Here is a 27,855-nt window from a genome sequence, read left to right as displayed (position 1 = left end):
TGCTGAAAGGTGAATTTGTCTCCCGGTGTCTGTTGGAAAGCAGACTGAACCAGCTTTTACTCTAGGATTTTGCCAGTGCTTAGCTCTATTCAGTTTATTTCTATCCTAAAAAAAATCCCTAGTCCTTGCCGATGACAAGCATACCCATAACATGATGCAGCCACCACCATGCTTGAAAATATGAAGAGTGGTAGTCAGTGATGTGTTGTGTTGGATTTGCCACAAACATAATGCTTTGTATTCAGGACATAAAGTTAATTTCTTTGACACATTTTTTGCAGTTTTATTTTAGTGCCTTATTGCAAGCAGGATGCATGTTTTGGAATCATTTTATTATGTACAGGCTTCCTTCTTTTCACCAGCATGGTGTGTGCAACGCCAGGGTTGTGGGTTCGATTCCCACGGGGGACCAGTACAATAAAAAATGCATGAAATGTATGTATTCACTACTGTAAGTTGCTCTGGATAAGAGTGTCTGCTAAATGACTAAAATGTAAATAACAAAGGGGTTGAATACTTTTTGACTCAAGACATTTCAGCTTTTCACTTTTAATTATATAATAAAAACATAATTCCACTTTCACATTATGGGCTATTTTGTGTAGGCCAGTGACACAAAATGTTTATTGTATCAATTTTAAAATGCGGCTATAACACAAAATGTGTAAAAAGTCAAGGGGTGTGAATACTTTCTTCAGTCCCTGTAAGCAGAAATTTTTACATTTTTTACCTCCCAAAAGTTCAAATCATTCATACACGGTGAACCCACAAGACGATGTGATGAATGATCCACATGCCTCGCTATGTAAACTCATCCCCATCAAGACTTCACTGTCACTATCCTCAAACCACCACCCATTAAAACTCCAAAGCCCCCTCATTCAGCCAATACACATGTAGATGAAAAAAACACTTAACTTGATGGCTTCTATGTATTCTCTGGTGACCCTAAAGGTTAAAAGGAACTGTTTGACTTGACTATCCTTTGGCACCGCGTGACAAGAGCTATATCCAAGGAATGTCTGGGAAACCAAGACACCATTGCGTGCCTAATCACTTGGCAGGCATTCTGTTATTTCTACTGTTTTCTTTGGTTCTATGATCACAAGTAGAGATGTTCTGCCTCGATTAGGTAAGACAAAAACAAAAGCAAAAGGGTGAGTCCTATATGTCTTTGGCCTATGCCCAATTACTTCCAAATGTCAGCTGGAATGCCTGTGTGTCTGGGCTATTATGATAAAGCAAGTATGGAAGGGAGTAGTATACCTCCTTTACAGGAAGTTACACCAGTAAAAAAGATGGACACAGCACAGACTGGGCCAGCACAATTTAGAGGGCTGGAAGTGGAAGGACCCTAACAAAATGGGTTTATTTCTAATCTAGGACATCAACAATCTTACATGCTTTCTTGCTTTAATTATCCCTTTAATGATCCGTTTCTACAATACACTCTCTTCCACACCCAAATCTCAAAATTGAATGAACAACATCTCAAACATACCCCAATTACAGCAGTTACCACACACACACCTCCAATCTTCCTAGGAAAGAGCCACCTATGCATTCTTATCATCCTTGGAGTGCCAGAACCTGACAGACTGGCTTCCAGTTTTTCTATATAAATGAGTTGATACTTTACATTAGTGTGAAGTGCACAATGAAAAGAGACATCAGGTTCATGTTAAACCATTATCTCTTGTTTCCTATTTCCATAACAGCATGTCTGTCACGAGTGCTATCTTCAAATTCCCTGTCAGATCAGCCAAGGCGCAGCGTGCCGGTAGTTCCACATATTTATTTAGTGAACCCGAACAAAACAAGAAACAGGTGAAACTGAAACAAACATGACGTTCTGGGGCTGCACACACACAGCTGCACAAAAACAAGATCCCACGAAAACAAAGTGAAAAACAGGCTGCCTAAGTATGGCTTCCAATCAGAGACAACGATAGACAGCTGCTTCTGATTGGAAACTATACCCGGCCAAAACATACCCGGACTGGGGAGCGTCGCTGGAGGCTCCTGACTGGGGAGCGTCGCTGGAGGCTCCGGACTTGGGCGACACCGTGCGCACCACCGCATAACACGGTGCTTGTACAGTCACTCGCTCCCCACGGTAAGTACGGGGAGTTGGCTCAGGTCTTAAACCCACCTTAGCCAATCTACCCGTGTGCCCCCCCAAAATAAATTTTTGCCGCTGCCTCTCGGGCTCCTGTGCTTTCTTAGCCTTTCTTCCCAGTATCGCCGTTCCGCCTTCGCTGCCTCTATCTCATCCGGCGGGCGGCGATACTCTCCCGGCCTTGTCCAAGGTCCTGCCCCATCCAGGATCTCTTCCCAGGTCCATTCTTCTGAACCACACTGCTTGGTCCCGCTCGTGTTCCTGGTGAGTGCAGGGTGATTGGCTTTCTTTTGGTGGGATCTTCAAATTCCCTGTCATAGATCAGCCAAGGCGCAGCGTGCCGGTAGTTCCACATATTTATATAGTGAACCCGAACAAAACAAGAAACAGGTGAAAACTGAAACAAACGTGACATTCTGGGGCTGCACACACACACACACACACACACACACACACACACACACACACACACACACACACACACACACACACACACACACACACACACACACACACACACACACACACACACACACACACACACACACACACACACACACACACACACACAGCTGCACAAAAACAAGATCCCACGAAAACAAAGGGAAAAACAGGCTGCCTAAGTATGGCTTCCAATCAGAGACAACGATAGACAGCTGCTTCTGATTGGAAACTATACCCGGCCAAAACATAGAAAACAAAACATAGAATGCCCACCCACCTATCACACCCTGACCTAACTAAACAGAGAAAACACAGCTCTCCTAGGTCAGAGCGTGACAATATCACTTTGGCTGTGGAATCCTGACAACAATTCCAGTGTTAAAAAAATATATATATATAGACAAGCTTCGTTGACATTCTAAATGGATATCATATCTGTATGAATTGAATTAAAATGTTTTCCCGCTTTTAAAGACTATATTATACACAGAAGATACTTCCTTAACTATTTAGAAAATCTACAGGTAAACAACTCTAATGTTGGTTCCAGTCAATGATGCTCTCTTCAGTCCAGATAAGAGTGGAGGACGTACGTCATCACACACTGTCCACTTAAAACCCTTCCTCATCCGTTGTTTAGGTTACGCCATTACTATATCGCTGTCATAATCCTTTTACAACTAGGTCTATATTAAGAACAATAGTAATGATATGGTGTCTTTGTGTTTCAAATGTGTTTCTAAGTGATAGACAACTTGCCATTTTTTCCCATGGCAGTTTTTATTGATTGATTCATGGTTTTCCTTGCATGTCAATGCAAGTGGAAGTTAGAGTTGGTGGACATTGGCCTTGGTGTCACGTCCTGACCAGCAGAGGGAGTAGTGGTGTAGTATTTTGGTCAGGCCGTGGCAGAAGAAGTCTGTATGTGTTGTCTAGTATGTCTGTTTCTGTGTTAGTCTTGTGACTCCTGATCAGGAACAGCTGGGGATCGTTGTTCCTGATTGGGAGTCATATATTTAGGAGTATGTTTGTCACTTGGGTTTGTGGGTGGTTGTGCTAACACTGCTAGTCTTTTGTTTGTACGTAGCCTGTTAGCCTGTTGTGAGTTTGTGTTTCTTGTTTTGCCTGTGTGAGCCTTACAAGAATGTTTTGTTGTTCGTGCGTTCTTTGTTTTGTTGTTTTTGGTGGCGAGGAAGCCGGAGAGGCACCCCCAATAATTGTTTTGTGGGGGGCACACGGGTAGTTTGGCTAGGCCAAGGAAGAGCCATAAACCAGCTACACGTGATTATGTGGAGGAGCGTATGGAGTGGAGGGCGCCGTGTTTTGCTGAGGTGCGCACTATCTCACCCATACGCACGCACAGTCCGGTGCGCGCCATTCCAGCCCCTAGCAGATGCCGTGCTAGAGTGGGCATCCAGCCTGGTAGGAGGATGCCTGCGCAGCGCATCTGGTCTCCGGTACGCCTCTTAGGACCAGGCTACCCTACTCCCGCTCTACGCACGGCAACCATCAGGCCCCTGCACAGCTCAGTTCGCCCTGTACCAGCACCCCGCTCGTACAGGGCTGCTAGTTCCATCCAGCCAGGACGGGTTGTGCAGGTGGTGCGGTCAAGGCCACCTGTGCACCTCCATGGCCCAGTCTTTCCGGTTCCCGCCTCTCGTGCTATCCCGGAAGTGAGTACCTCCAGTATGACACGACCAGTACCAGCAACCCGGACCAAGCTTCCCATGAGTCGGCCTAGTCCTATTCAGCCTGTTCCCGCTCCTCGCACTAGCCCTAGGGTGCATGACTTCAGCCTGGTACCACCTCTACCAGCCCCACACACCAGGCTTCCAGTGCGTCGGCCCAGCCTCAAGAACCCGGCACCAGTGTGCCCCGTCCAGAGTATCCGGCACCAGTGTGCCCCGTCCAGAGTATCCGGCACCAGTGTGCCCCGTCCAGAGTATCCGGCACCAGTGTGCCCCGTCCAGAGTATCCGGCACCAGTGTGCCCCGTCCAGAGTATCCGGCACCAGTGTGCCCCGTCCAGAGTATCCGGCACCAGTGTGCCCCGTCCAGAGTATCCAGCACCAGTGTGCAGTCTAGAGTATCCGGCAACAGTGCCTAGTCCAGAACCGAGGGAGACTGCCTGCGACCCGGAACCAAAGGGGTCTGCCTGCAACCCGGAACCGAGGGAGCCTGCCTGCGACCCGGAACCGAGGGAGCCTGCCTGCGACCCGGAACCGAGGGAGCCTGCCTGCGACCCGGAACCGAAGGAGTCTGCCTACGACTCAGAACTGAATGTGACTAACTGTGTTGTAAATGAGTCTGCCTACAGCGTGGACATGAGGGAACCTGCCCACGAGCCACAACAAATTGAGTCTGTCTGCGACCCGGACCCCAATGAGTCTGCCTACAACCTGGAGGGCAGGAGGCCGGAACCAGAGCCACCTCCAGGATAGGTGGGTTGGGGAGGGAGGGTGTAGCACAGTGCCATCGTTGATGGCAGCCACCCTCCCTTCCCTCCCTTTTTTGTTTAGGGGGTATTATTTTTTTGTTGTGGTATTGGGGATTTTTGTGTTTTCTTTTAAGGTGCATTCCGGGGTCTGCACCTTTGGGGGGGGGTACTGTCACGTCCTGACCAGCAGAGGGAGTAGTGGTGTAGTATAGTGGTCAGGACGTGGCAGAAGAAGTCTGTATGTGTTGTCTAGCATGTCTGTATCTGTGTTAGTCTTGTGACTCCTGATCAGGAACAGCTGGGGATCGTTGTTCCTGATTGGGAGTCATATATTTAGGAGTATGTTTGTCACTTGGGTTTGTGGGTGGTTGTGCTAACACTGCTAGTCTTTTGTTTGTACGTAGCCTGTTAGCCTGTCGTGAGTTTGTGTTTATTGTTTTCCTGTGTATACTTTGCTTTAATTTATTATTCTTTACATTAAAAGATGAGTATCCACATCCGTCTGCAGTTTGGTCCATACAACACGGCTTCAACTATTATGACACTTGGATACAGGTGTTATGACAGGGTTGTAGACTTCTGTAGCAACAACCACTATTGAACGTCTGAGTTATACTTTTTATTGTCTCACATTTCCAGGTAAGCGATTAGAATATTGATGCGCCCCATTCTGGCACCGAGTATCCCTTACGCATGGCGTTTCCATCGTCTTTTTTAATCAATCAAGGGATGTATCATAGACATTGTTATCAGACATTGCTCTTTGACCATATTGGTTACATAGACCTGTGTGTATAAAATACCTGACATAGAGAACTGGCAATAAAATAGCACTTGCTGACTTCGTTTTGTACAGACTGTCACGGACGGTCACCTCTCTTTTAAGGTAATTGTCACTTTCACACACAAAAAAAATGCTTTTTGCATGCCCTATTTTTAATAATCTAAAGCTATATTGTAAGAACTCTTCTTCTGCGTCCAGGCATGGCAATGAGTGGATTGTTGGTGTGTGTCCTCATGGCAGCGCTAGTGGGGGTTGGTTTGACATCACCCGTATCCAAGTCGGATGGCAACACCAAACAGGGTGGGATACTGTCACAGCTACTGGCCAGGAGGGAGGCAGTGAGGAGAACATCGCTAAGCAGGAGCAAGACACGCAAACGAGCATGGCACGGATGGAGAGGATGGCGCACCTGTCGGAGGACCAGCGCGAGTTCATGTCCAAGCAAATCATGCAGGCCATCTCAGGTACGTGGTGGTGTCGAGTCAAGTGAGTGTGTGCGAGAGAGAGAGATGCCAACATCTACCGTGGCAAATTGGAAGTGCATCGTCGTTCGCTTGATCACTTTAAGTCCACATTGACCTGTTCTCTCTGGTTCATGTAGGTTTGTATTGTTCGCAGAGATGATGAACGAGTGTCCGGGCCGGGACTACCAAGGATGGGTCGACTTTGGACGGCGGACTGCAGAGTAGAGACGTACCGAAAGCCAACTGAGAAACGTCTGCCTGCACTGGCGTTACTCAGGAATACATCCCTACTTGAAATAGATTGTATATTTTCATTGGCTAACATCATGAGTTTTGCTGTTAATCCAAGTGTCATAATAAACATGTTTGCAGTATATATGTCTACGGACATTTCTTGATTTCATTTAGGACATGGGCTGGTTTCCATTTAGGACATGGGTTGGTTTCCCGGACACGGAATCTACATTAAGTGTTCTTTTTAGTCTAGGACAAGGATTAATGTGTTCGGGGAAACCTGCCCTTTGAGTAGAAAAATAACACACATGCACGTGTGGCTGATGGAAATACAATGTACGTTTTAATGTACAGGTGGTACAATTTATACAGACATACATCTCAGTGATTATAACACAGAATTCAGCAAAGAGTAGTCGATGTCAACATCTGAAATATATGTATTGCTGTTTGGTTCATTTTCCTCTGAATTCAAATGGTCATAATTGCTATCATTTTCCCTTTTGATCTGCAGTATTCTATGCCTTTTATTTGCAATTGATTGTCCAGACACCCACCCGAAGGAGCATCCAAAAAAGCATGCAGTCCATGATCAATTGATCAAAAAATGTTCATACAGCTCACTTTCATTATTTCTGATGACATGAATTACATTTGTACCAACAACACTTTAGTTTAAGGTCTGTTAACACAGATCCAGCACATAGACTAGTGGCGAGACCATTTACAGTCACTTTCAGTTGTCTTTGATACAGCATGGTAGACTACATTAATGCTTTTGGTGAGGTACGACTGACATAATTGACAGCATTTCGAAGTAAAGCATTTTACAGTGATTTGCAGCAGGTGATGTGTGATGCCATGCAAATGCACAGTACCACGAGTGCTAAATGAGGACTTTTGGGTAAAAAGCAGAGTATGTCATTAATGTCAGTGAATGTCATTAATGTCACAAACTTTCAGGAAGTTCAGTCAGTGTATCAATCTCTACCATTCTGTAATGGGGAGTGATTGAAGTGTGGTTTTACCACAGTAAAGTGAATGTGGTTAATACCCACAAATGCTTTATTTTCTAATAGCAGATAATATGCAGGTCATACTGAATTCCAGTGCATCTTGGGTGTTTTAAGTGTGGCAAACTGGTCAGTTTGGTGGTTCTTAAATAATGATACCTTGAATCTTTCCCAAAGTAATGAAAAGGTATTGTGATGGTATTTGATGAAAAAAAAAGTTTGGGGTCAATTAGAAATGTCCTTGTTTTCCATGAAAACATACATGGAATGAGTTGCAAAATGAATAGGAAATATAGTCAAGACATTGACAAGGTTATAAATAATGATTTTTAATTGAAATAATAATTGTGTCGTTGAAACTTTTATTTTGTCAATGAATCCTCCATTTGCAGCAATTACAGCCTTGCAGACCTTTGGCATTCTAGCTGTCAATTTGTTGATGTAATCTGAAGAGATTTCACCCCATGCTTCCTGAAGCACCTCCCACAAGTTGGATTGGCTTGATGGGCACTTCTTACATACCGCACAGTCAAGCTACTCCCACAACAGCTCAATAGGGTTGAGATCCGGTGACTGTGCTCACCACTCCATTATAGACAGAATACCAGCTGACTGCTTCTTCCCTAAATAGTCCTTGCATAGTTTGGAGCTGTGCTCTGGGTCATTTTCCTGTTGTAGGAGGGAATTGGCTCCAATTAAACGCCATCCACAGGGTATGGCATAGCGTTGCAAAATGGAGTGATAGCCTTCCTTCTTCAAGATCCCTTTTACCCTGTTCAAATCTCCAACTTTACCACCACCAAAGCAACCCCAGACCATCACATTGCCTCCACCATGCTTGACAGATGGCGTCAAGCACTCCTCCAGCAACTTTTCCTTTTTTCTGCGTCTCAAGAATGTTCTTCTTTGTGATCCGAACACCTCAAACTTAGATTAGTCTGTCCAAAACACTTTTTTCCAATCTTCCTCTGTCCAATGTCTGTGTTCTTTTGCCCCTCTTAATCTTTTATTTTTATTGGCCAGTCTGAGATATGGCTTTTTCTTTACAACTCTGCCTAGAAGGCCAGCATCCCGGAGTCGCCTCTTCACTGTTGACGTTGAGACTGGTATTTTGCCGGTACTATTTAATGAAGCTGCCATTTGAGGACTTGTGAGGCATCTGTTTCTTAAAATAGACACTCTAATGTACTTGTCCTCTTGCTCAGTTGTGCACCGGGGCTTCCCATCCTCTTTATATTCTGGTTAGAGACAGTTTGCGCTGTTCTGTGAAGGGAGTAGTACACAGCGTTGTACGAGATCTTCAGTTTCTTGGTAATTTCTCGCATGGAATAGCCTTCATTTCTCAGAACAAGAATAGACTGACAAGTTTTAGAAGAAAGTTCTTTGTTTCTGGCCATTTTGAGCCTGTAATCGAACTCACAAATGCTGATGCTCCAGATACTCAACTAATCTAAAGGCGGCCAGTTTTATTGCTTCTTTAATCAGAACAACAGTTTTCAGCTGTGCTAACCTAATTGCAAAAGGATTTTCTAATGATCAATTAGCCTTTTAAAATTATAAACTTGGATTAGCTAGCACAATGTGCCATTGGAACACAGGAGTGATGGTTGCTGATAATGGTCCTCTGTACACCTATGTAGATATTCCATAAAAAAATCTGCTGTTTCCAGTTACAATAGTCATTTACAACATTAACAATGTCTACACTGTATTTCCGATAATTTTGATGTTATTTTAATGGACAAAACATTTGATTTTCTTTCAAAAACAAGGACATTTCTAAGTGACCCCAAAATTTGAACGGTAGTGTATATATTTTTTTAAAAAGCATAGCTGTGGGGGTCTTAAAAACAAAACAAAAAAAACCACCACAAGAAGCATTCCCTTTCTTCTTATGGTGTAAAACCATAGACACCCACGAAACACAGGTATAAAAAAGCTACGCATGTTTTTCTTTGTGATGTTTAATAAAAAACTATTGTGCGTGTTCAAGCCAGCCGGACCGGTGATCAGGTAACTCTCCTGAGAATGATCATGATGTCACACATTGTCGTGGAGACCTAGTATCTACAATACACGAGTCCATTACAAACAGAAGAGTGACTATACATGTAACAGAAACTCAACGTACGGCTATATGGTTCTCCTGAGGTTCCATTTTACGATGTATTGCTGTGGGCCCAAAACACAAAATGGTGGTACAGTGTCAGTACATGGATTGAAGTCAATGATGATTAAGGAGGAAAGAGGGGAGTTCTCCCAGTCGTTCTTAGACTCTAGGTGGATGTCTGTATCGCCTGACTGCTTCGCTCTCTTTTCCATTCTCTCTTCAGTCCACCACGCCTCGGTCTGCCACCTTGTGAAGTCCCAGACTCCTCAGCTTCTCTACCAGGTTGAAGCTGAAAATGTTCCTTCTCCCTTCTTCCTCCATAGTGCATGTTCCTCCACCCCGCTCTTCCTCTACCGTTGTGGGGCGTGTGTGGGCAGTGTGTGGGGTCAGTTGGTGGTAAGGGTAGGGGAGGGTGGAGGCGGAGATGCCCTGCTCCTCCAGCAGCCTCAGGAGTCCCAGTGATAGAGGAGATGCTGGGGTGGAGGTGGAGTGGTGGCCGCCACCCTGGCTAGGGTTAAAGGTCAGCCCACAGGGCTGCTGATTGGAGGAGGAGGGCGACGTGGTGCTCAGATGCTCACAGCTCCAAAAGCGGATAGCCTGCGAGAGCAAAGACTGCAAATACAGGAAAAGAGGAAAGTACCAATCACACATTCAATGAGATACTCAGCTTGTCAGTTGCCTACTTAAAATGCTTAGCAGCATTAGTAACTGTGCACCATTAGTTAGTTTAGTTGCTCCCAGTGATGGATTACGCCTGTAAGGGTGGGTTAGAGATTGTGTTAGTCAGTTAGTTAGTCAGCCTGAGAACTGAAAAGATGACTTCTGTTGGTTCATACAGTTTACCTGGAAGAATCTGGAAGGGATCAGGAATTGTTAAAATGAGCACAGGGGCCATGGTGTCCAAGGTAGCAAACCAAGCAAGTGTGTGATGTTGTTTACGAAGTAGATTCAAGATAATGGACCAAATCCTTAACAGAGAAACATTTCAGAAGCATTAAGATGTTGGAATGGGAGATCTGTTTGTATTAAAGTTTGAGCTACATTTGTGGATCTTAGATTAGGATTTGGCCCCAATAATCTAATACTAAACGTCAAAGTCATTTAAATAGACACAAGAACATCCATTTGTTTTATGCATGGAAAGTTGAAGCATTGTCGTAGCTGCGAATTGATTTATTCACGTTACTTTGTAGTGGTGTTTGTTTAAGGCTCTAGTGTGGGGTATGATCAATAGTTTTACTTAGGGGTTGGGTGGGGTCAGAGTTAGAAGGGGCATGGTTTAGAAAAGTTAGGGGATAAATATGGGATTTTCCTGCATCATTCCCACTCTATCCATGCCTGTTGGCTCTTACTTTGCCTAGGAAGCCCACTTTAGAGCTGAGAAAGTGCTACCACTGAGGGGAGAGACATGGGGTAAGGAGAAAGGGATTGAGTAAGGGAGGAGAGAGAAGGACTGCTATACACACAAAGTAGCAATGTATTTTTGAGGAGAAAAATGGGGCAGCAAAGCAAAGCTACAATTGTTTTGACAGTCTTTTGTAGTCATTTTGTAAATACCTTCAAGTTATTACTAATATTGGGCTTTGGTTTAATGAATTAATTAAAAGGTCAATTAATGAAAAATTAATGGATTTCACTTTTCTTTACTGTCCACTACCTGGGGATAACAGGCAGAATCTACCGTACACCCAAAACCGATCAGTGATGGTGCTGGAGGCAAATTGCAAAACTGGAGAAACAGGGAAAAGTCTCTGCACACTTCCATTCAGATGCAAATTTATTTGAATAGTAGCTGAGCTTTAGGTCAGTCGACCTTCAACAGTCCACTACATACCATTTAGTACTAGCTAGTTGTTATTTCCACGTATTTGACGAAACTTCAGGGAAGTATTCATTGTCACCATAAATACGCTCTTTGTCACGTCCTGACCATGTCACATTCTTCCCCTTCATCTGAAGATATCTCTAAATCACTGACAGACCAATACGCAGCGGGTTGCGTGCTCCACATCATTTTATTTAAATATGATGTACACGAAAAAACAATAAACACGACAGATGACAGTTTCACAGGCTGAACAGACAGCAATGCAAAAAAATCAAAAATAACTACCCACAAACTACAAACCAAACACACACCTACTTATAGGACTCTCAATCAGAGGCAACTAGAAACACCTGCCTCCAATTGAGAGTCCAGCACCCAAACCTACACATAGAAAAACTAACCTAGAACAACTAACCCAGAACATACACCCAAAACCCAGGAACACATAAATAAAACACCCCTCTACACCACATAAAAAAAACACCATACAAAACAAATATACCTCTGCCACGCCCTGACCAAATATAATACAAATAATACCTAAATACTGGTCAGGACGTGACAGACCAGTATTAGGGATTAATTGTAATTGTAGTTTGGTCAGGACGTGGCAGAGGGTATTTTGTTTATGTGGTTCGGGATGGGGGTTTATTTAGTAGGGTGTTGGTTTAGTTAGTTCCGGGTTGTGGGGTTATGTTCTGTGTTAGTATATCTATGTTCTTTCTGGTTAGTTGTATATCTATGTCTAGTTAATTGGGGTTGGACTCTCAATTGGAGGCAGGTGTTTTCTAGTTGCCTCTGATTGAGAGTCCTATATATGGGTAAGTGTTTGGTTTAGTGTTTGTGGGAGATTGTTTCTTGTTTTGGTGTGTGTGTGTGTGTGTGTGTGTGTGTGTGTGTGTGTGTGTGTGTGTGTGTGTGTGTGTGTGTGTGTGTGTGTGTGTGTGTGTGTGTGTGTGTGTGTGTGTGTGTGTGTGACAAGACTGTCTAGTTCGTTTGTGGTTTTTGTATACGTGTTTATTTTGGTTTTTCCTTCTTTGTCCGTAATAAAGAAGATGAGTATACACTTCCCTGCTGCATTTTGGTCCTCTCCTTACGACAGCCGTGACACTCTTAGTAAATACCAGACAAAAAGCATGTAACTTTCTGCACTTGACTGTACGCTGCTTTCTTGGCCATGTCTCCTTCGAAAGAAATATCTCAACGGCCTTCCTGGTTAAATAAATCATACATAAAATAAAATGTGAAACAGGACTATAAAATAAAGTGTAACCAATGAATAGGTGTGTGTGAGTGACTCGCAGATCTTACCTGGTGGAGAAGGAGGGGAGCAGGAGGGAGGGGTGGTGGCGCCGACAGGTGGTGACGGTGTGGGTGGGAGGGGTCTGGGGGAGGTTGGGGCCGGAGGATGGAGGAGTGACTGTGGGTGATGGACACACTGTACACAACTACACACAAACACAAAAGCACAACAACATACATAACTACTGGATGAATGAGGAAAATCCCAGAGCCACCCACCACACGACACGGATGGGAGAATGTACGATACACAACGACAGTATGAGTTGGAATGACACAAACTGTTTAGTAACATCACACCTACCACACAGGTGCACTTAGGGGGATAAGGACCACAGTAGACATGTTATCCAAATAGAAGGTTCCAGTGTCAATGTCTGATCGTTCTCCCTTACCCAATCTGACGGACCTAAAGAGTTCCGTCGGAGGGAGAAGGGAAAACGATCAGATTTTCACACCAGACTAGAGGGACCAGAGGAATGAGTGTGTACTGTGTGTGTATGTGTGAATGTTTTCACTAACAATTGAGACCCTATCAACAGTATCTACTAAATTCAACTTAACACTACCCTGTGGCCTCTTTTCTTACCCATGGTGCCGTGGGCTCCGGCAGCCAGGCTGTGGGGGAACTGCAATAGAGTGTCTATTTTCAGCTTTAGAGTCTACATTCATAGTTTCACCTGTAATTGAGGCTAGCGACCTAAGGCAAGTTACCGTAAATCTGACAGTCGAGTTACCGCACACCTAATATCTCAGCTAAGAACACAGACAGCGTCTCCACCTCCCTCCTCACCTTCCAAGGTCTTGACAATCTGCAGGCGATCGGGTAGGTAGGAGCGCGAGACCCCCGATCCGGCCGAGGAGTGCAGCGAGCTGCCATTGGAGTAGTTGGTGCTTGTCGACGCCACCGAGCTGGACACCAGTCTGTCGTTGGGTGTAAGGAACCCGCTGGAACCCAGCTCGCCCACCTCCTCGCCCTCCTCACTGCACCCCTGGCAGGCGGCGGCCAGGGCACAGAGTTTGCGTTCACGCTCCACCTCAAAGAAGGGGCGCTCTGAGGCATGGCTCTGCTGGCGGTCAGATAAACAGCGTAGCGCGGCCTCAAGGTCCTGGCCTCCAGGCATGCCCGGCATACCCAGACGCTTAGGGCCACTCACACTGACACCAGAGAGAAATAAAGGCAGGTTAATGATATACTGTACACTGTTGATGCACTAACAGTCAGAGTAGAGGAGGTAGAATAGGTGTTGGATACAAATGCACTGCTGTTATTAGTACACAGAGACCAGAGAAATGGAAGCTGTATGTTTGAACATGTATGAGTGACCGAAGTAAATCAATATACTATGGAAGGTCTCCCGAGTGGCGCAGTGGTCTGTGCCACTAAAGATTCTGGGTTCGAGTCCAGGCTCTGTCGCAGCCGGCCGCGACCGGGAGACACATGCAGTCCGGGTTTGAGGAGTTTTTCGCCGCCGGGTTTGTCCTCGTCCCATTGCGCACTAGCGACTCCTGTGGCGGGCTGGGCGCAGTGCACACTGACACAGTCGCCAGGTGTGCGATGTTTCCTCCGACACATTGGTGTGGCTGGCTTCCGGGTTAAGTGGGCATTGTGTCAAGAAGCAGTGCAGCTTGGTTGGGTTGTGTTTTGGAGGACGCACTGCTCTCGACCTTTGCCTCTCCCGAGTCCGTACGGGAGTTGCAACGATGAGACAAGACTTTAAGTACTAATTGGATACCACTAAATTGGGCAGAAAAAGGTTGTTTTTTTTACTACTATGGAAAAGCATTTCACAGTTTGTCTAAGCCTGTTGTCTGCAAAGCATGTGAAAAATACAATTTGATTTGAAAAGTAAATACGCTGTGTGTCTGCTGTCCTTGTAGGCTCTGTATGAGAGTTCATGTAATTCACACATATACCCAGAAATACCCATGTATAGTGCATTCGGGAAGTATTCAGAACCTTTGACTTATTTCACATTTTGTTACGTTACAGCCTCATTCTAAAATAGATCTAAAATCGAATAATTTGCTCATCAATCTACACACAATACCCCATAATGACGAAGCAAAAACAGGTTAGGAGATATTTTTGCAAATTTATAAAAAAGAAAAAACTTAAATATTATATTTAAATAAGTATTCAGACCCTTTACTCAGTACCTTGTTGAAGCTCCTTTGGCAGCGATTACAGCCTCAAGTTTTCTTGGGTATGACGCTACAAGCTTGGCACACCTGTATTTGGGGAGTTTCTCCTATTCCTCGCTGCAGATCCTCTCAAGCTATGTCAGGTTGGATGGGGAGCTTCGCTGAACAGCTATTTTCAGGTCTCTCTAGAGATGTTCGATTGGGTTCAAGTCCGGGCTCTGGCTGGGCTACACAAGGACATTCAGAGACTTGTCCCGAAGCCACTCCTGCGTTGTCTTGCTTGTGTTCTTAGGGTTGTTGTCCTGTTGGAAGGTGAACCTTCACCCCAGTCTGAGGTCCGCTCTGGAGCAGGTTTTCATCAAGGAGCTCTGTACTTTGCTCCGTTCATCTTTCCCTCCATCCTGACTAGTCTCCTAGTGCCTGCCGCTGAAAAACATCCCCACAGCATGATGCAGCCACCACCATGCTTCACCGTAGGGATGGTGCCAGGTTTCCTCTAGACGTGACTCTTGGCATTCAGGCTAAAGAGTTCAATCTTGGTTTCACTAGACCAGAGAATCTTGTTTCTCATGGTCTGAGAGTCTTTAGCTGCCTTTAGGCAAAATCCAAGCTGGCATTCATGTGCCTTTAACTAAGCAGTGGCTTCTGTCTGGCCACTCTCCCATAAAGGCCTGAATGGTGGAATGTTGCAGAGTTGGTTGTCCTTCTGGAAGATTCACCCATCTCCACAAAGGAACTCGGGAGCTCTGTCAGAGTGACCATCGGGTTCTTGGTCACCTCCCTGACCAAGGCCCTTCTCCCCCGATTGCTCAGTTTGGCCGGGTGGCCAGCTCTAGGAAGAGTCTTGGTGGTTCCAAACTTCTTCTATTGAAGAATGATGGAGGCCACTGTGGTCTTGAGGAACTTCAATGCTGCAGACATTTTTTTGTACCCTTTCCCCCAGATCTGTGCTTCGACACAATCCTGTTTCGGAGCTCTACGGACAATTCCTTCAACCTCATGGCTTGGGTTTTGCTCTGACATGCGACCTTGTGTCATGTCCAACCAATTGAATTTACCACAGGTGGACTCTAATCAAGTTGCAGAAACATCTCAAGGATGACCAATGGAAACAGGATGCATCTGAGCTCAATTTCGAGTCTAATAACAAAGGGTCTGACTAATGATGTAAATAAGGTTTATCTGTTTGTTATCTTTAATAAATTTGCAAAAATGTCTAAAAACCTGTTTTCACTTCATCATTTTGTGGTATGGTATGTAGATTGATGAGGAAAAATGAATGTAATCCATTTTAGAATAAAGCTGTAACGTAACAAAATGTGGAACAAGTCAAGGGGTCTGAATACTTTCCAAATGCACTGTATGTTGTTGCTCTTTCAGGTTTTGAGCTGGTTTTGGAGGTGCCTGATGAGGAGCTCAAGGGAGCCTCAGGCCCTGTACCTGACCTCCCAGAGGATATCACTGTGGCCTACTCCATCCCTGAGAAGGTCAGTACCAAATACACCTTTTAAGAATACTGTGGTATCTGTACGGTGAGCACAGAAAAGCCAAGTCCCCATGTATCAGTGGAGGCTGGTGAGGGGAGGGCAGCTCATAGTAATGGCTGGAATGGAATGGATTGAACGAAAGTGTATCAAATATATGGAAACCATGTGATTGATACCATTCCGTTCAATCTGTTTCAGCCGCTACATTGACCCTTCCTCTGATTTAAGTGTCACTCACCACCACTGCTATGTCTGAGTCGGTGAAATTAATTGGCAGATCTTAAAAGTAGTTTCAAGAAACAACGGCCTTGTCCGAAATCTGGCTTTTCTGCTACTTACTTAAACTGGATTCTATTTAGAATGCACTGCTAAGTAAAAAACGAATGCAGTACGCAACTAATATCAACATACTATTCTCATCCATGCTGCGAAGGTGTCATCTAATGATCTGACTATCAGCTGTTGTCAAAAACATGTAGGTCTCAAAAGACGTTTATTTTCCTCAATAGTGTGCAGCGAATTCTACTAGATTAAAAAACTAAATGAGTATGACATCCTGGAATTTAAAGCTTACTTCATTTCTGAAATTTAACATACTATATAACGTTCTATTTTCGCATACTCAAAATGCCTACTATTTAGAATGCTAGAATGGGTATTCGGGCACGGCACATTAAACATTTTCCTCTTAGGGGAGATGGAACAGAGTAGAGGAGCTGATGGCTCAGATGAGGAAGATATAGCTAGGACCAGAAGACACCTCTGCATTCAGACAACCCTCATTGGTAACGTCACAAATGAAACCCTATTCTATATAGTGTAGTACTTTTGACCAGGGCCCATTCTGTTAAATTAACTTAAGCTTGAAGTAATGGACCAGGTACATACAGATGTTAGCTGTATGATTAATTGTGCTGATGTATCACCTGTTGACCAAGAGGAAATATTGTTGTAACATTTGTAATTTAATTTAAAGTAATGAATCATTGCAGTTATGGATGCAGTCTCTAATGAATTACTACTACTGTATAGAACTTCTAAAATGTTTTGAATGATGGTAAATGAGGCCCAACATTTCTCTGAATGACAATCCTCCCTTTACTGTATCTGCTCCATGTCTAGCTCTGGTCCAGATCCTTAACTGCGGTTTGAGCCTTGATGGCTCAAGCTGCATGTAACACTCTGGACCAGAGCTACTCAATGTTATACTCTTAGTTGTTTAAACTGATATGTATGTAAATGAAACTTTCTCTGCTGAAACTTCACTGACTGATTCCCTGTACACACTTTGTTTCAATCAGTGGAGGCTCCACAGAGGAGGAAGGGGAATATCATCCTCCTCAGTGAATTTCAGAAAAATATAAATAGTGAAAAATGTAAAATGTAATTATTTTAAGATAAAACTATACTAAATATATTAATGTAAGCAAATTATTGATTTAAAACACACTATTTTGCAAGGTAGGTCTACAGTAGCCTCAACAGTACCATGGTATAGCCAGAGGACAGCAAGTTTCCTTCCTCCTCTGGGTACATTGACTTCAATACAAAACATAGGAGGCTCGTGGTTCTCACCCCCTTCCATAGATTTCCACAGTTATTATGACAACTTCCAGAGGACTTCCTCCAACCTATCAAAGATCTTGCAGCATGAACTGAAATGTTGTCCACCCAGTCAAAGAATCAGAGAATTAGTCTAGTACTGAAAGCATAAGTTACAGTTAGCTAGCACTGCAGTGCATAAAATGTAGTTGACTCAAAGAGAGAGAGAGTTTTGAATTAATTATTTTTTCTTCATAAATGAAAGAGAGAGAGCTAGCTGTATTTAGTTGTATTTTTTATTTAATGATTTCACTTTCACTTACTTAGCTAGCAATTGCAGCTAGCTAGTTTAGTCTACTCAAGCACCTGGCTCAAACAGAGAGGGATGCTATGTTAGCTAGCTGACTATGGCTATCAAACACTGGGACTCTTCCAAGTCAAGGTAAGCTTTTGGTTTTATCCATTTATTGCCACCGGGGCCCGACAGTGTAGCTGCTAAACTGCTTACTGTCTGTACACTTTACTGCATCATTTTTGCAAGTTTACAAACGCATTAGTTCTAATTGACCATGATGTTATTTTAGCTAATATGGTGACAACAATGTAGGCTGTGTGTAGCGGTCAGCGGTTCAAATCAAATCAAATCAAATTTATTTATATAGCCCTTCGTACATCAGCTGAAATCTCAAAGTGCTGTACAGAAACCCAGCCTAAAACCCCAAACAGCAAGCAATGCATGTGAAAGAAGCACGGTGGCTGGGAAAAACTCCCTAGGAAAAACTCCTGAGAAAGGCCAAAAACCTAGGAAGAAACCTAGAGAGGAACCAGGCTATGAGGGGTGGCCAGTCCTCTTCTGGCTGTGCCGGGTGGATATTATAACAGAACATGGTAAAGATGTTAAAATGTTCGTAAATGACCAGCATGGTCAAATAATAATAATCATAGTAATTGTCGAGGGTGCAACAAGCACGTCCGGTGAACAGGTCAGGGTTCCGTAGCCGCAGGCAGAACAGTTGAAACTGGAGCAGCAGCATGGCCAGGTGGACTGGGGACAGCAAGGAGTCATCATGCCAGGTAGTCCTGAGGCATGGTCCTAGGGCTCAGGTCCTCCGAGAGAAAGAAAGAAAGAGAGAAAGAGAATTAGAGAGAGCATATTTACATTCACACAGGACACCGGATAAGACAAGAATACTCCAGATGTAACAGACTGACCCTAGCCCCCCGACACATAAACTACTGCAGCATAAATACTGGAGGCTGAGACAGGAGGGATCAGAAGACACTGTGGCCCCATCCGATGATACCCCCGGACAGGGCCAAACAGGCAGGATATAACCCCACCCACTTTGCCAAAGCACAGCCCCCACACCACTAGAGGGATATCTACAACCACCAACTTACCGTCCGAAGACAAGGCCGAGTATAGCCCACAAAGATGTCCGCCACGGCACAACCCAAGGGGGGGGCGCCAACCCAGACAGGAAGACCACGTCAGTGGCTCAACCTACTCAAGTGACGCACCCCTCCCATGGACGGCATGGAAGAACACCAGTAAGTCAGTGACTCAGCCCCTGTAAAAGGGTTAGAGGCAGAGAATCCCAGTGGGAAGAGGGGAACCGACAAGGCAGAGACAGCAAGGGCGGTTCGTTGCTCCAGCCTTTCCGTTCACCTTCACACTCCTGGGCCAGACTATACTTAATCATAGGATCTACTGAAGAGATAAGTCTTCAGTAAAGACTTAAAGGTTGAGACTGAGTCTGCGTCTCTCACATGGGTAGGCAGACCATTCCATAAAAATGGAGCTCTATAGGAGAAAGCCCTACCTCCAGCCGTTTGCTTAGAAATTCTAGGGACAATTAGGAGGCCTGCGTCTTGTGACCGTAGCGTACGTGTAGGTATGTACGGCAGGACCAAATCGGAAAGATAGGTAGGAGCAAGCCCATGTAATGCTTTGTAGGTTAGCAGTAAAACCTTGAAATTTATGATGTGGTTATGATGTGGTTTGGCTTGGAATAGTTTTTTTGCCTGGTCACAGACAGATGATGTGTTATGCATTGAAGTCCACAAGTTAAGGGAAAAGGTGAAGGGAGGAAAGCATGTAGACGCGAGAAGGAATGCAACGTGGCTCCTATGAAAGTGCACTATGTTTATGTAACAGTATAGCTTCCGACCCTCTCCTCGCCCCAAACTGGGCTTGAACCAGGGACCCTCTGCACACATCAACAACTGACACCCACGAAGCATCGTTAGCCATCGCGCCACAAAAGCCACGGCCCTTGCAGAGCAAGGGGAACAACTACTTCAGGTCTCAGAGCGAGTGACGTCACCCAATTGAAACACCACCGCTGACTAACTAGCCATTTCACATCGGTTACACTCACCCCCCTTTTGACCTCGTCCTTTTCCGCAGCAACCAGTGATCCGGGTCACGGCACCAATGTAACAGTTTAGCTTCCGTCCCTCTCCTCGCCCCAACCTGGGCTTAAACCAGGGACCCTCTGCACACATCAACAACTGACAGCCCACGAAGCATCGTTACCCATCGCGCCACAAAAGCCAGGGCCCTAGGAGAACAACTACTTCAGGTCTCAGAGCAAGTGACGTCACCTATTGAAACGCTATTAGCATGCACCACCGCTAACTAGCTAGCCATTTCACATCGGTTACATTTACGTGTTATCAGGGGTGTACTCATTCTGCAGATTCTATTGAAAACATTTTCTTAAACGGAACGGAACAGGGATTAACACCGTCAAATGTTTTCTCTCGACCTGTGTGCACCACCGTTGTAAACTTTCATTCATAGACTATCTTGTAGCTACCTCATGATAGCTACCTCATGACGGTTATAGGGAAAATGTGAGCATCATGTAGAAGCCTAAACCTGTCATTGTTACATTGAACTGGGTGAATGGAATATGAATGACAGTCATCCAATATGTTGTAGGGCCATGCTCATAACAAAATAGTCATCCTCCCTCATCTTAAACGGCACCGACCGCCACTGCTGTAAAGGTGTTTCTTTTCAGCTTATTAGAGGACAACAACATGATATCAGTGTGCTGAAAGGCATTGACATCTATATTTAATCAACAGCCAAATGTATCATGTAGCGTCAGGCCTACAGAACATGTATCATGTCGTAGGCCTACAGAACATGAACTCTAAACTTGTCATAGAGTACAGAGAACATACATGGCTTGTGGTCCAGGGAGTAAAATAGCTTTATAATGGCTGATGACACAAGTCATACTTTCTCTGATGTCACTTATGTAACTGGAAAAATCTGTTTCCACTTTACTCAAATGAGATTATTTTTACTTTTAATTGGGCTAGCCAAAGATATTTAAATGAGATATTGCCACCAGATGGCAACGAATGGAACAATGGGAAAAACACACTCTGGGAAATGTTTTACATTTGCCATAATTATGATAGAGACATATAAGAGTTATAAGGTAACATGAGTAAATTACATAAGTTATCATTCAGCTGATGCAATCCTGTTAGAAGGGAAATATTACAGTATGCGACCATGACATATATATATATAGACAGGGTTTGAACCCCCATCATCAGGGCTATGTGTGGTCCAGAGGCATGAGCACTACCTCTTCAACAAATTCTGGAACTATCTCGACCTCTCAGTCCATTCATTTCCTGGACCTTCTCATCAACTATAGTGGACACCACCTTCTCCTTCACGATCACCCTCATACACTTCTTTATGTGGGGGTTATACTCTGTGGAAAGAGAAACAAAACTGAAAAGAATCAATTAATTAATACATTTTGTGTATTATGGGTAACAACAACACTTGATTCTGTCATTGATTCATTCGTTTTATTAATTATTCTCTTGCGTGCTCACCTTCCACCACTTTCTGGACTTGTACTTCCTGGTCCTTCTCGTCCATGATCACTTTCCTGACCTCCTGTCTGGTCTCCACATGCTTACTGGTAGACAAACAGGGGAAGAACACTTACGGTCAGCTAAACTTACCAACACACATCTTGATCTGCTAGTTTGCAATGAGGTGCTAATAAACAGCTGTCATTCACTGAACCCACTGTACTGTACCTGTATTGATAAGGAGATGGGACAGCTTACCCAGAGCATTGTGGATAATGTAGTACACCATACCAATCAACTGTGTATTTTTCTAACACAAGTATAAATGACCTTAGATACTTTTGTATCACATATTTATGGTCTCACTCCCCCTAACTGCTCCCTCTCCCTACTTCTGTCTTTCCTTTCTCCCTTACTCTTCCCTTCCCTCCCTCCACTCTCATCCCACATCCCCTCCACCCTCCCTCCCCTCTTCTCCAACCCCCAATTACTCCAACTTGTTCAATCACCATCCTCCATCTACTCTCTCCGCTCTTTCCATTCCCCCATCTCGCTATCACCCCATCCCTTCCCCCTCCCTCTCTTTCCTGCCCCTCCATTATCCCCTCTCACCTGAGTCCCTCTCCATCCAGCAGCCTCCTGTACTCAGCGATCTCCATCTCCAGCCTCATCTTGATGTCCAGGAGGATCTGGTACTCAGAGGCCTGCTGCTGGATGCTGACGTTGAGCTGCTGCAGCTCCTCCTCCATGCTGTTGATATGAACCTGCAGCTGGCTCAGCTGGGAGCCGTGGCGTCCGTTTATATCAGCGGCGCTCTCCTCCAAGTACCCCTTCTAGGAATGTGTTTATGTTTGTAAAGGATGAAGAAAATGTAGAAGGAAGGAAGGAGAGGGTAGTAGAAATGTATAGAGAGGGAGATGAAGAAGGGTAGAGAGAGTTAGACTGGAGTGTATGAAGGTGTTAGAACACCTTGACATTAGACCACTGTGGAGGTCTGAAAATGGATGCTGATTCACTAAGATGGCTTGACATCATACCTGAGTGAGTAGGCTATGGAATGTCCTCTTCAGGTCGGTCACCTGAGACGTCTTCACCTCTATGGTGCTGGTGGGGATCTGGCTCTGAAGCACATCCACCTGACACACACACACACACACCGTTTTAGTCAAAAGTATAGTACCATTCCACAAAATACATGTCAATTGTGTCTCTTAGAAAAACCCGTTTAAGGACCCAGGCCCACACCTTTCTAGGCCTCCTGTCCTATTTTCAGTTTGTCTCACCTTGCTCTCGAACCACCTAGCAGCATCTCTCTGGTTCTTCGCCACCACGCCCTCATACTGGGTCCTCATCTCCTCCAGCACCTTGCTCATGTCCACTGAGGAAGCACAGTCCATCTCCACATTCACAGCACCACACTGCTGCGTCCGCATCAAATGCATCTCCTAACAACAGGAAAAGGGGGACAAATTGTGTTATAATACCTGGAATTTGTAATTTACTCACACACAGGGAAGGGCAAAAGCACCTGAAAACAATAAGTTACTGTATATTTGAGCACTAATAACAGTGAAGTTGCCCTAGATTTCTTGTGGGTGAGTTTTGCCCCCTTGTAGCCAAACATGGAAAGGTCTCAAACCCAGTAAGAATGAATAGATACATTAAAATGCAAAAACATTACAAAAATTACAGGGGAAGCCATTGTGTCCTAATGAAACTCCATGTGGCTGTCCTGGCACATTAAGACTTCAGCCAACAGCACAAGCGTTAAGACTTGAATGTGTGAGGAGAAATGAGGAGGTTACCTCCTCATGGTTCTTCCTGAGGTAGACCAGCTTCTCCTTCAACCCCTCAATCTGCATCTCCAGGTCTCCTCTGGTGAGCGTAAAGCTGTCCAGGACTCCTCTCAGACGAGCCACATCCCCTTCCATCTTCATCCTCATGTTAACCTCCGTCTCGAACCTACAGGGGTTGAGGAAAGCAGAGGGCTTGATTAGTTCCTTCTCACAACAAACCTAGATACAACTTGCCAAACCATAAACTGATCCATAGCCCCTGCATACCCCCATAAGCATTTGTGTAGATCTGGTAGGATTGGATCTACTCAATCTCAAACCTATAGGCCAAAGCTACAAACAGAATCCGTACACTCACAGAGGCTGTGTACAGTACAAACAGGAAGTGCACCTACTTCATCTTGAAGTCATCAGCTGCAACTCTGGCATTATCCACCCGCAGGATCAACTGAGAGTTCTCCACAGACCTGGCATGGATCTAGGAACAGGAGGACAGCCACAGTCAATGGAACGTAATAACACAGTCAACTATGTATGGGATATCATGTGTTTAGATCAGCAGATCTGGTTCATGTCTACTGTTCATTCATATACAACAGAACACAGTTTTTCAACATTCAACAAGATAAATACTGAAAGACTATAGGAATTACACCTCTAATCTATCACTTATCTAATTCATTCTAGTGGCTCTCTTCTTTCACAAACCTGTTGGCATCTTCTCAATCCTATCCCCACTTCCCTTCCCACTGGGCACAGACGTCAATTAAACGTCTATTCCATGTTGGTTCAACATAATTACATTGAAATGACATGGAAGCAATGTTGATTCAACCAGTGTGTGCCCAGTGGGTCGTTACATTAAGACGACATTATCCAGAAGTACCTTGTTACGGATGTCTGTGACGGTGGCATAAACCCCACTGAGGTCCTTCTTGTGAGTCAGTGATCTCATCTCGTAGAACTCTTTGATCTGCAGCTCCAACTTGCTATTGGCTGTCTCTAGAGAGCGCACCTGTGTACACAGAGAGTGGAGGGAATCAGTTCAGTTTATGGGTCTGTCCGAAATGGCACATATGGGTGCCATTTGGGGCGCATCCCATCACATTATGTGAATCAGCGCACTCCCATAAAAGAATCTCGAACATAATGGAATTGAAAATAAATAATAAAATCCTGCTATGTCATTGTCCTCATTATGTATTAAGGAACGTGCGTTTATAATAGTAATACACGTGTGTCTTTTAATAATAATGAGACTTTCCTTGGAACTTTACAGGCAAACTACAGGTTACTGTTTCTTCTCAATAGCAATTTTACAATTAGAAACAATGATGGAATAAATCGTTTTTAAAAAGTTACAAGTTAACTAAAAGTTGTTTATATATATATTTATGGGGTCCATTTGCCGTAGCCTACTGTATTATCACATGTTATTGAACATTGTGGATAGTATTGATGAAATTAGTTTTTCAAAACAAAATGCTTTATAACAAAACACTTTCTCATAGCAGTTTTCTGTATCATCGAATGTGTTGTGTTTTGAAAATCTTGATCACCCAGCGTTGTCTTTCGGTCTCCACGCGCATAATCTGGGCTGTGCGTAATATCGCGGAGCGCGAGTATAATCCACATCCCCATCACTCTTCCTTACCTTTTCCAGGTAGGTGGCCAAACAGTCATTCAGATTCTGCATGGTATGCTTCTCGTTGGCAACAATATTGATCTGGCCTGGCCCGTCCATAGAGAAAGAAGACTGAGAGATACGGGTGCAGTATTCCCCGGCACCTCCATATACACTCGGCGCGCGACTGCTCCCAACAGAGGACACGCTCATACAGGACCTACCGTCTCCCAAACCGCTGGAAAACTGCATCCCACCCGACGAACTGAGGCCACTCGTACCGACACCGCTACACGAGCTGTGGCTACAGCTACTTCTGAGATTGGCTACAATGGACATGGCGAGAGATGGTCTGGCGATCCGTCCTGGGAGGTTAAAGTGCGTTCTTCCGAGTTAGAGGTGACAGGTAAAATAACCCCCATTCGTGTCCTCGAGCTTCTTATACCGTTGGATTAAGCATGATTGACTACATCACCACTTTTCCTTGGAATAAAAGTAGACCCAATTGTATTGTTCAGTGGGTGGGTACTGGGCTTGCAATAACTATGTAACAAGAGACATCAAGTCACTAAGTACTTCTAGGGAAATGAATGGTTCACAAAAGGTTGTGGTTTATGAAGGTAGTATGTTTGACAGGTATAGACAAATCAGACAGTTTGAGATTCTCTGGAAATTCACTGGATGTGTTTTGTAAAGCTGACATTTTTATTTTATTTCACCTTTATTTAACCAGGTAGGCAAGTTGAGAACAAGTTCTCATTTACAATTGCGACCTGGCCAAGATAAAGCAAGCAGTTTGACACATAAAACAACACAGAGTTACACATGGAGTAAAACAAACATACAGTCAATAATATAGTAGAAAAATAAGTCTATATACAAAGTGAGCAAATGAGGTGAGATAAGGGAGGTAAAGGCAAAAAAGGCCATGGTGGTGAAGTAAATACAATATAGCAAGTAAAACACTGTAATGGTAGATTTGCAGTGGAAGAAAGTGCAAAGTAGAAATAATGGGGTGCAAAGGAGCAAAATAAATAAATACAGTAGGGGAAGAGGTAGTTGTTTGGGCTAAATTATAGATGGGCTATGTACAGGTGCAGTAATCTGTGAGCTGCTCTGACAGCTGGTGCTTAAAGCTAGTGAGGGAGATAAGTGTTTCCAGTTTCAGAGATTTTTGTAGTTCGTTCCAGTCATTGGCAGCAGAGAACTGGATGAGAGGCGGCCGAAGGAGGAATTGGCTTTGGGGGTGACCAGAGAGATATACCTGCTGGAGGGCGTGCTACAGGTGGGTGCTGCTATGGTTACCAGCGAGCTGAGATAAGAGGGAACTTTACCTAGCAGAGTCTTGAAGATGACCTGGAGCCAGTGGGTTTGGCGACAAGTATGAAGCAAGGGCCAGCCATAGGAGAGCGTACAGGTCGTAGTGGTGGGTAGTATATGGGGCTTTGGTGACAAAACGGATGGCACTGTGATAGACTGCATCCAATTTATTGAGTAGGGTATTGGAGGCTATTTTGTAAATGACATCGCCGAAGTCGAGGATCGGTAGGATGGTCAGTTTTACGAGGGTATGAGTGAAAGATGCTTTGTTGCAAAATAGGAAGCCAATTCTAGATTTAACTTTGGATTGGAGATGTTTGATGTGAGTCTGGAAGGAGAGTTTACAGTCTAACCAGACACCTAGGTATTTGTAGTGTCCACATATTCTAAGTCAGAACCGTCCAGAGTAGTGATGCTGGATGGGCGGGCAGGTGCAGGCAGCGATCGGTTGAAGAGCATGCATTTAGTTTTACTTGTATTTAAGAGCAGTTGGAGGCCACGGAAGGAGAGTTGTATGGCATTGAACCTCGTCTGGAGGGTAGTTAACACAGTGTCCAAAGAAGGGCCAGAAGTATACAGAATGGTGTCGTCTGCGTAGAGGTGGATCAGAGACTCACCAGCAGCAAGAGCGACATCATTGATGTATACAGAGAAAAGAGTCAGCCCAAGAATTGAACCCTGTGGCACCCCCATAGAGACTGCCAGAGGCCCGGACAACAGGCCCTCCGATTTGACACACTGAACTCTATCAGAGAAGTAGTTGGTGCCAAACCAAGGCTATGCTTCTTTCACATGTATTGCTTGCTGTTTGGGGTTTTAGGCTGGGTTTCTGTACAGCACTTTGAGATATCAGCTGATGTACGAAGGGCTATATAAATAAATTTGATTTGATGATTTGATGGAGTCTGCCGATGAGGATGTGGTGATTGACAGAGTCGAAAGCCTTGGCCAGGTCAATGAATACGGCAGCACAGTATTGTTTCTTATAGATGGTGGTTATGATATCGTTTAGGACCTTGAGCGTGGCTGAGGTGCACCCGCGGCCAGCTCTGAAACCAGATTGCATAGCGGAGAAGGTGCGGTGGAATTCGAAATGGTCGGTAATCTGTTTGTTGGTTTGATGGTTTCTGATATCCATTTTCAGTTACATTTGTTTGTTTACTGAAATTGGCAATGTTTTTCACATATAATTGTCAATGATTTGTAGGCTAAATATTGTATGTGTTATTATTTTACCAACCTAAAATGTTGCACCAAGTCACTCCATCACTTACATTTGATGATTTTCCATCATTCTGTCCATTTGAAAAGATGGTCAGTAACAGTCATCTTTTTGAAATGTAGATAACCACTAT

At 44.4% G+C, this 27,855-nt stretch overlaps 1 protein-coding gene, 1 long non-coding RNA gene and 1 pseudogene across 3 annotated transcripts; 1 reads left to right on the top strand and 2 right to left on the bottom strand.

Annotated features, from left to right (window-relative positions):
- The first annotated feature begins 5,941 nt into the window (after positions 1-5,941).
- Positions 5,942-6,621, top strand: LOC115178751 (cholecystokinin-like; annotated as a pseudogene).
- Positions 6,622-12,645: 6,024 nt separating this feature from the next.
- Positions 12,646-13,627, bottom strand: LOC115178765 (uncharacterized). Its single transcript, XR_003872695.1, has 2 exons — positions 13,528-13,627; positions 12,646-12,880 (listed from the first exon to the last, which is right to left on the bottom strand). It is a non-coding gene; the product is annotated as an uncharacterized LOC115178765 (long non-coding RNA).
- Positions 13,628-18,979: 5,352 nt separating this feature from the next.
- On the bottom strand, positions 18,980-25,608 carry LOC115178508 (keratin, type I cytoskeletal 47 kDa-like). 2 transcript variants are annotated; one of them, XM_029739722.1, is made up of 10 exons: positions 25,211-25,608; positions 24,443-24,571; positions 23,952-24,034; positions 23,566-23,722; positions 23,044-23,205; positions 22,798-22,896; positions 22,373-22,593; positions 21,779-21,864; positions 21,520-21,651; positions 18,980-19,015 (listed from the first exon to the last, which is right to left on the bottom strand). In XM_029739722.1, the coding sequence occupies exons 1-9, from the start codon at positions 25,517-25,519 to the stop codon at positions 21,524-21,526; spliced, it is 1,374 nt and encodes a 457-aa protein (XP_029595582.1). In that variant the 5' UTR covers positions 25,520-25,608; the 3' UTR covers positions 18,980-19,015; positions 21,520-21,523. The 2 variants fall into 2 exon arrangements, with proteins under 2 accessions (XP_029595582.1, XP_029595583.1); XM_029739723.1 differs by lacking the exon at positions 18,980-19,015 and having other exon boundaries at positions 20,626-21,651.
- Between the last annotated feature and the right edge of the window lie 2,247 nt (positions 25,609-27,855).

The sequence above is a fragment of the Salmo trutta genome, chromosome 38, assembly GCF_901001165.1.
Source record: "Salmo trutta chromosome 38, fSalTru1.1, whole genome shotgun sequence".
Classification (NCBI taxonomy): Eukaryota; Metazoa; Chordata; class Actinopteri; order Salmoniformes; family Salmonidae; genus Salmo; species Salmo trutta.
This window is presented reverse-complemented; position numbering and strand designations above follow the sequence as displayed.

What these genes read in the sequence shown, in the direction of transcription:
- LOC115178508 (XM_029739722.1), bottom strand. Translation starts at nt 25,519, where the DNA reads ATGTCCATTGTAGCCAATCTCAGAAGTAGCTGTAGCCACAGCTCGTGT. An exon ending in GCTGATGACTTCAAGATGAA is followed by an intron (nt 23,723 to 23,951) that starts GTAGGTGCACTT and finishes CAACCCCTGTAG; the next exon opens with GTTCGAGACGGAGGTTAACA. An exon ending in TCAGGAAGAACCATGAGGAG is followed by an intron (nt 23,206 to 23,565) that starts GTAACCTCCTCA and finishes TCCTGTTGTTAG; the next exon opens with GAGATGCATTTGATGCGGAC.